Raw genomic sequence first — 8629 nt, forward strand, 5'->3', positions numbered from 1 at the left:
CTACATGTTGAAATACCTTAGAATGTTGAAAATCCAAAAATCATTCAAAATCTGAAAAGTACCAGTCAAAATATTATAAAATGATCAAAAATAAAAAAACGAATCTAAATTTCGAAAACTAAATATTAAAATAGCTTAGAAACTAAGAAACTGAAATATCAAATTGAAATTAGCAAAATTACATAAGAAAACAGTCCTAGAAAGCGCAAAAATAATGAAACAGACATGAAATTCGAAAATGACACATTGAAGAACCCTAAATCAGAAAAAAAATGGACATGAAATTTAAAAACTAAACGTTGAATTAGCTTAATATGACAAAAACCAAAAAGTTGATCCGAAATTTGATAATTACATCATCAAACAGGCCTAAAAAAGCATAAAAAGTATAAAACGGATATTAAATTCGAAAACTACATATCAAAAAAACCCTAAAACACGAAAAACGGATGTAAAATTTGAAAACTACACATAAAAAAACCTTAAGGTGTGAAAAATATTAATTTACCCCTATAAATTTTTTACTCTCACGGTCCAATAGTTTTCCTTGGCCGCTTAACAATTTTCTAGTCTCCTTCAGACCATATAATTTGAAAAAAGTTAATTTTTTTCCAACTTCCAGATTTGTTGTGTTTCACGAACCACCCCATAGGATAATGTAAAATTTCACACTTGCCCCCGTGGAGCTCCCCCTCCCCCTTGGGCTCTAATATTTTGAAAAAGTGAATTTTCCCCCATACCACGGGTATCATTTCCAACCTGAAGGAGATTTAATTCAACCCAGCGAATCCAAAGGTCCCCCAGGATGGATTGCCGGCCAATCTAATGTATTTTTCAATCAAAAATCGTCATTTTAGCCTCTAATTTTAACACAAATTAAATCTACATATCCTATAACATAATAACCTCAAAATTTTCAATCAAAACAATCAAGAATCAACATATTTTATGTATTTTTTAAAATCAAAACCCTAAACATTCAATGCTCAAAATTTTCATCAAATCGTAATAACCGTAATAATAAATTAATTAAAACAAAACTAAAGATGATGTATTAACTTTCTTTGTCATTTTTTATTGTTAGAAAACACGAAAAATTGATGGAAAACGAAGCATCGTAGAATACCCATGGGAGACCTGTGAATTCCTCTAAATTTTAATAGTGCACCATAGCCGCCTACAAATCCGCCACCAAAATTTTAATATTAAAATTTGGATAGAATTTTAATTTCAATAAGATTAAAATTAAGGATTTCTAATGTAAAATTTGAACTAACACATTATGACAATATGACCATAGCCGCCTACGAATCCGCCACCAAAATTTTGAAGACGAGAAACGGTCTTGCCTCTCTGGTTCAAACCATAATTAAATGTTGTGAATTTTTGTATGACATCACCACAATTAAATGTTGTGAATTTTTGTATGACATCATAAAGTTTTTAAAAGTTTTAGTGCGAGTTTTTCAAAGTTTTCAATGTGTAAAATTAAAAGTCAAAAACCAATTATTTACCTTTGATCCGATGCTGAAAATTAAAGACACTTGTATCCGAAAATACGTAACATTCCACGGAAACACCTATCATACATGATGAAAAAACTGAGGAAAAATTTAATTCCAGTCAAAGCACTCGAAACTTAGTTCCAAATTCCGATGTCCCAACCTTCTAATCCTCAGTCCATTTGAAAAGAACATTCGTTTTCTCACTTACCAACCATTAATGTTTTTCAAATTGACCCTATAATCGGAATTAATTATTTTATTAATTTATCATTTATAATTTAATTAATTGACTAAATTTATTATTAAATTATAATAAATTTATTGAATAATATCAAATATTTAATATATGTATAAAATATAACTCTTATAAAGTTTATTTGGAGAAAATTTATACAATTATCAATAATAATAAAATATATCTATTTCTTTGAAATATAAATTTCCATTTATTAAAACGAAAAAAACCTAAGAAAATAAAATAAAAATTAAAAGTTAAAAGTTAAAATAATAAAACTTTATCAAATTTGGTTTTGTTCAGTTCATCAGTTTCTGATTGAAATGATTAGTTTAATCCGATTTTGAAAACAGTGCTAAATACACCTCTCATTCGAGATTTCTCTTTGTTTCAACACATTTTATGGTCTTTTGGATGAATGTAGTGGCTTGCAATGGTGGAGTTCTCCAAGGTGCTAATTGAACGACCGCAATTGATATAGAGCTTAAGAAATTATGAAATATGCCTTTACAAACCTAATCAAGTCATGGTCAATGCCTACTAGTATGACTAGTCTTGATTGAAATGAGTAGTCTACATGTCATGGGATGGTTCTATATAAAGGGCTAATCCTCGACAGAACTTCTCATCCCAGCCTCTCAAATAGAAAGTGTAATTCAGACACACCAAGAGTGAGAAGAATATAGAGATATACCCAAGTTACTAATGGGCTCAACTGTGATAGCTATTCCCGATGGAGAGGCTGTTGCTCCAGTTGCCAAAGATAAGAAGAAGTTTCAAGAATCTCTTCGTCCTGTAATTTCCTTCCTTAGGGAAAAGAAAAATAAACATGATAAGGAAAAAGTCATTCATAGTATCAAAGTTGGTATTGCTCTTGTTCTGGTTTCTCTACTCTATCTCCTTGATCCTCTCTACGAGAAAGTTGGAGAGAACGCCATGTGGGCTATAATGACTGTTGTTGTCGTCTTTGAGTTCTTCGCAGGTTGGTTTATATACCTGTTCATAGTATGACATTATTATGGCTTCTAAGCTTGCACAAACTAGCTTGACATGCATGTATTCACCGATTAATTTGCTTTCTTGTGTAGAGTTACCTATTTTTTAATAAACCATGCCAGGTGCGACACTAAGCAAATGCTTAAATCGTGGATTGGGAACTATCTTAGGAGGTGGACTGGGATGTTTAGCAGCAGCTTTTGTTGATGAAGTTGGTGGAGTTGGCAACGCCGTTGTAGTTGGCACTTTTGTATTCATATTTGGTACGCTTTTAGTTCATTCTAAAAGATAAGCACAAGCAACTTAACACAGACATATTCAGCAAAAAAAAAAAAAAACCTTAACACAGACATTCTGCTCATTCATCCACTGAAAATTCTACTTTTTTTTTTTTGACAGCAAGAAAAAAATTATGTATTTTATTTTATTTATTTTTTCCCCACGAACCAAAAGCTTTTAAGTCAGTAATAATAGCATCCAACTAATCACCATCACAGACCATTTTCTCCTGGTGGTATCCATTAATTTTGGAACTTAGAGATAACATCTTTTTCTTCTTGATAAGCTTCAGACTCCATTGTCCTACTCAGTTGGCAACCTGTAGTCAATGTCTAGTGATAGAAATCATTCCAACTTTCTACTATGAGTTAATGTGCAAATCCATGCTATCAGAGTTAAAAATTAATCTAACACTAGGAACGTATACCGCTTTCAACATGGCAAGCAGGCTTCAAGAAAATTTTTACCACATAACTAAAAACATTCATCTTCTCCGGCATCCTCTTCCCTATTTTAACTATACAAGTCCCGACATGTCAAACAATCCACCCTACAAGGAACAAAGAATGTTATGTATTATTCATCCCTTTCTTTTTTGCTTTAGCCTGAGTGTGATCATTATTATCAAGCATCTAAACAAATCTGCAAATCATGAATATATCAGGTGCAGCAGCAACATACTCCCGATCGGTTCCAAGAATAAAGAAAAGATATGACTATGGAGCAATGATATTCATCCTAACCTTCAATCTGGTCGTGGTCTCCGGTATACGAGTTGATGAGGTCCTAAAATTAGCTCGTGAACGTCTTACAACAATTGGTACGGGCATTTCTGCCTGCATTTTCACAAGCTTACTCGTTTTCCCCATCTGGGCTAGTGATGAACTTCATGACTCAGTAGCATCCAAATTTGAAGACCTTGCTAGTTCTATTGAAGGTAAACTTTTTTACGCACACACCCAAAAAAAAAAAAAAGAACTGAAGAATAAACATATATGTGAGAACCTAGTTTGATCTTCCATTGATGTCTAAAATATTGTTGCTTCTCAGCCAACAACAGCAGCTGGGAGAATCTTAGATGTACATACTAGAGATGAAATAAATATAAATGCTTAGCTTGTACTTTATCCTAACTTATTATTGAGGTTACCATGGCTCATGTGCTTGCCTCTTTCCATAGATACGGCATAAATTATCTAATCATTTTTGTTCATAATTCTGTAAAAGAATTTTAAAATGACTTAATTAAAGGTTATTTATGTAGGATGCTTCAAGGTGTACTTCAGATTAGTTAATGAGGAGGAGAACCAACCCAGTTTTACTTTCAGCTGTTGCAAATCAGTGCTCTATTCAAAGTCAAAGGAGGAGTCACTGGTGTATTATCTCTTCTCGTCAGCCATTTTATGAAAGAATGATAGGATAAAGGCCAAAGGACTATTTCCCACCCGAACTATGTTGAATTCTCGAAGTTCTCTTTGTTAACTATGAAAATACAGTTTACCCACCTATGAACAGTTAAAATTAACGGTAGTAAGGATAAAATCGTTATTTTATATTTAATATTAAAAATAAACTTAAACATGATTTCATTTCTCCCCCTAAATTTAAAAAACTAACTTTTCTTTCCCTAAGCTAAGTTTGAAAATACCACATTCCCCCCCTTAGGGTTTAGTTTCCAAATCCTTTCACTTTCTCCAGCACCATCGTCAACCGTCTCTCCCTCCCGACGGTTTCTCTTCCATCGATGGTTAGCCTCAACTCCACCCTAACCCATTCGACACTGAGAGACATCGTTTGGGAAGAGAAATCGTCTTCCTAGATGATGAAAACGAGATTGATCAATCTCATCTTTGTCATCTGGGAAGACAATCGTCTTCCCAAATAAAGAAGAGACGACTCGTCGTCCTCTGGTCTTCTCAGACGACGAATACGAGATCGATCAATCTCGTCTTCGTTGTCTGAGAAGATGATTTCTCTTCCCAAATGATGTCTCTCAGTGTCGGATGAGTTGGGGTGGAGTTGAGAGGGCTATCGGTGGAAGAGAAACCGTCGGGAGAAAGAGAAGGCCAGCGATGACACTAGAGAAAGTGAACAGGTTTTGAAACTAAACCCTAATAAAGGAAATACGATTTTTCCAAACTTAGCTTAGAAAAAAAAATATTAGTTTTTAAATTTTTAAGGAGAAAAATGAGATTAAATTTTCAGAGATTAAAATTTTATTAAATTTAATTGATAATCGGTAAATAAATGATAATTTTATAATTAATAAAAAAAAAATTTAAATATTCAACCTAATTTAGGTAGAAAATAGACCCTTGGCCTGGGATAAATGCCAACTCAATATCTTTTGAAAAGTCACATCCATCATTTAAAGTGAGCTACAAGTTAAATAAACTTTTTACTGTTGCCCAGGCAAATTTTGCAAGATGGGAACCATGGCATGGGAAATTTGGGTTTTCGTACCCTTGGGGAAAATATCTTAAGATTGGAGAAAATCTTAGGGATGTCGCTGCAACAATCCTTTCATTTAAAGGATGTCTTCAATCTGCCAGACAGGTATAAAACATCTATTTGATTTGTCAGAGTATATATTATCACTTCAAATTCAATAATGAATTACTTCACTGAAACCTCTCTCACAAATTATTATCAATTCATGGATTTATCTCATTCAAACAGTGTCATCAGACCTCACAAACTCCAAGAGAACTAATCAAAGAACAGTGTGAAGATGTTGGGTCATCCCTTGCACGGACCCTAAGAGAGCTTGGAGACAGCATTAAGAAAATGAGAAGATGCCAAACAGTTACTTCAATAATGCCAGAGTTGAAATCAATGAGACAAGAGCTAAGTCTGGTCATGTCTCCTTCTATACTGGGACAACTGGAGAATGGTGATAGACTTGAAATAGCAAGTTTTTTGTTCACATTGACGGTGATGGTAGACCAGGTGGAAGAATTAACAAAGGAGGTCCAAGAACTTGGGGAACTTGCTCGTTTCCATGTTTAATTGCCAATTATTCTAAAGGGATATTTAGTTTAGATAATATTTTATTATCAAAATAAAGAAATTATCTTGAAGATAGAGTAATGAGAAGATTACTAAGTATAAATGATTATTTCGTTTGATAAAATTTAATAAAAATAGATAATATAAATAATTAATGTGTTTGATTAACAGTAATAAAATAATATTAGTAAATTATTTTACTTAAATATATTCGAATATAATTATTTTTAAATATTTTTATATTATTTTTTATATTAATTAAAAATAAATTTATTTTTGTTTTATAAAATTAACCAATAATAATATAATTATAATAAAATCAAGATTACTTTGATAATATTTTAATACCTAAGGTAAAGATGGTAATCAGATTACCACTTATATTACTTGTTATGTCAGCATTGGTAATAAAATATTACTGTAATATTTTATTACTAACAAATCAAACAAGATAATATAAGTAATAAAAGATAAATTATTATTAATGTGTTTGATTAACAATAATAAAATAATATTAATAAATTATTTTACTTAAATACATTCGAATATAATTATTGTTAAATATTTTTATATTATTTTGTATATTAATTAAAAATAAATTTATTTTTGTTTTATAAAATTAACCAATAATAATATAATTATAATAAAATCAATATTACTTTGATAATATTTTAATACCTAAGATAAAAATGATAATCAGATTATTATTTATATTACCTGTCATGTCAGTATTGGTAATAAAAGATTATTATAATATTTTATTACTAACAAATCAAACAAAATAATGTAAAAAATAAAAGATAGATTACCAACGTAATATTTAAAATATCTCAACCAAACAGCCCCTAAAAGGTGATGCACGATATACAGGGTATAGAATTTACAGAAGCCTAGGTGATATGCCAATTTTTGGCTTGTTGAACATGCATGTATGTTTCAAGCTGTGAAAAAGAAAAAAAAAAGTTCCTTAGAAGCAAACTAGAGGATGGAAAAAGAGTTGATCAAAAGTAAAAAGTTGAGGTCGATAACATGAAGTGATTTAACATTTGAGAATTAATGGTGAATAGAATATTATAACGCTAATAGCACTACACTGGTTGCTAATACAGTTAGTTGATATTTTGAATTCCTAATTGTTAAATGTTCAATGATCATGATCAAGCATCATACAGATAGAGAGTAAGATTAACAATCTCTTTTATTTAATTTGTTACTCATTAGATTAATATACTTTCATTGGTTTTTTTTTCCATGATATAAGAGAGAGTACACAACCCAGAGACTGGGAAGAATAATATTTGTGAAAGGACCATCTACAACAGAGGATCCATTAAAAGACTCCCAGTCTAAAAACAGAACAGGAAAGATTGTATAATTTTCTAGGCCAAAATGGGGAAAGGGGCTTGGAGGTGGAATCGTAGTGGCCATTTTACCACTCAATTCAGGTCCGGGAATAAATGATGAAGTTGGTTGCCTGAAGGATGGTTTGATTTTCAACAAAAGGGCATTTAAGTAATGACTGACACACAGATGATACCAAACATGGCACGATTAAAAAAGGACTAACTGTATAATAAACTTAATTACAAAACCCATATTAAATCCAGATGAGATTTGAAGAAGGGAAGAAATAAAGTATATGTTGTCCAAACAACAGAATCATGAATTATGCTACAGGGAAACAATCCGAATGGTTGGTTCCAGCATTTAACATAATTGAACTAAAATTTTATCTACCCATAAAGCATTCCCAGATGAGCTATGCAGAAAAATGATTTTTTTTATTTATATTAGGCCCAGGCAAGAACAACAGTTATGACAATGACATCTAACCTAATTAGTTTTCCAAAAATTTAATTAACGATAAAAGTAATAGAGATAAATGCATAAAGACAAAACTCATGCTTTATAATGGTATTGATGGATAAACCAAGGAAAAAAAAGTGCACAAAGAGCAACAGAAAGAAGCACAAAAGGAGACGAAATTTCCTCAAAAATTGACTTTGATTATTGTTCTTTTGTTTATGGTATGCAAAAATGCAAAAAATGTTCCAAATACAAAAGCGTCCTCTGCAACTCAGGGGTGTGCACAAGTAGTGATCCTTTTGCAGGAAGTTTAGCCTACATTCTTGCTGAACTAGAGACTGAAACACCAACAAGAAAAGTTTACGATTACTACAATATCTCTCCTTATCTTAATGCTTTCGCCTATGGTCATGCTGCTTGTAACCAAAATCTCACAAGCTTGGACTGCGCTACTTGTCTTATTGCAGCTAAAACAACAATGTTTAGTGCTTGTCAAACTAGAATAAGGGCTCGCTCAGTGCTTCATGATTGTACCATTAGGTAAAAGCAATATCCCTTCAATAATTAAAAGACCAGGCTCTGAATAGGAAGGACTTTATCTGGTAATTTTGTACTCTAATGGCAAGTGTGTGCTGTGACCTTGTCTTTTTGAGTGAAATGATTTTTCTTTTATTTAATAGGATTTATATTATCCTTTCCAGGTTTTATCGATTGCAGACATTTAGAACACAATTTCCTGCTGCACAGTTGTTCTTTTTGTAGATGAAGGCTTCAGTCCAGTTATTGTTAGTTCCACTAT

At 31.7% G+C, this 8629-nt stretch overlaps 1 protein-coding gene across 1 annotated transcript; it reads left to right on the forward strand.

The window, feature by feature from the left end:
- Positions 1-2445: 2445 nt before the first annotated feature.
- Positions 2446-6024, forward strand: LOC123211077 (aluminum-activated malate transporter 13-like). Its single transcript, XM_044629602.1, has 6 exons — positions 2446-2722; positions 2859-2999; positions 3680-3952; positions 4280-4389; positions 5428-5571; positions 5704-6024. Exons 1-6 carry the CDS (start codon positions 2446-2448, stop codon positions 6022-6024), a joined length of 1266 nt encoding a protein of 421 aa, XP_044485537.1.
- Positions 6025-8629: the final 2605 nt, after the last annotated feature.

Source organism: Mangifera indica, chromosome 3 (assembly GCF_011075055.1).
Source record: "Mangifera indica cultivar Alphonso chromosome 3, CATAS_Mindica_2.1, whole genome shotgun sequence".
In the NCBI taxonomy this organism is placed as follows: domain Eukaryota; kingdom Viridiplantae; phylum Streptophyta; class Magnoliopsida; order Sapindales; family Anacardiaceae; genus Mangifera; species Mangifera indica.

Excerpts from the sequence above, each read along its gene's own strand:
- LOC123211077 (XM_044629602.1), top strand. The coding sequence starts at position 2,446 with ATGGGCTCAACTGTGATAGCTATTCCCGATGGAGAGGCTGTTGCTCCA. Across the intron at positions 2,723-2,858 it reads CGTCTTTGAGTTCTTCGCAG|GTGCGACACTAAGCAAATGC; the intron begins GTTGGTTTATAT and ends AAACCATGCCAG. Across the intron at positions 3,000-3,679 it reads CACTTTTGTATTCATATTTG|GTGCAGCAGCAACATACTCC; the intron begins GTACGCTTTTAG and ends TGAATATATCAG.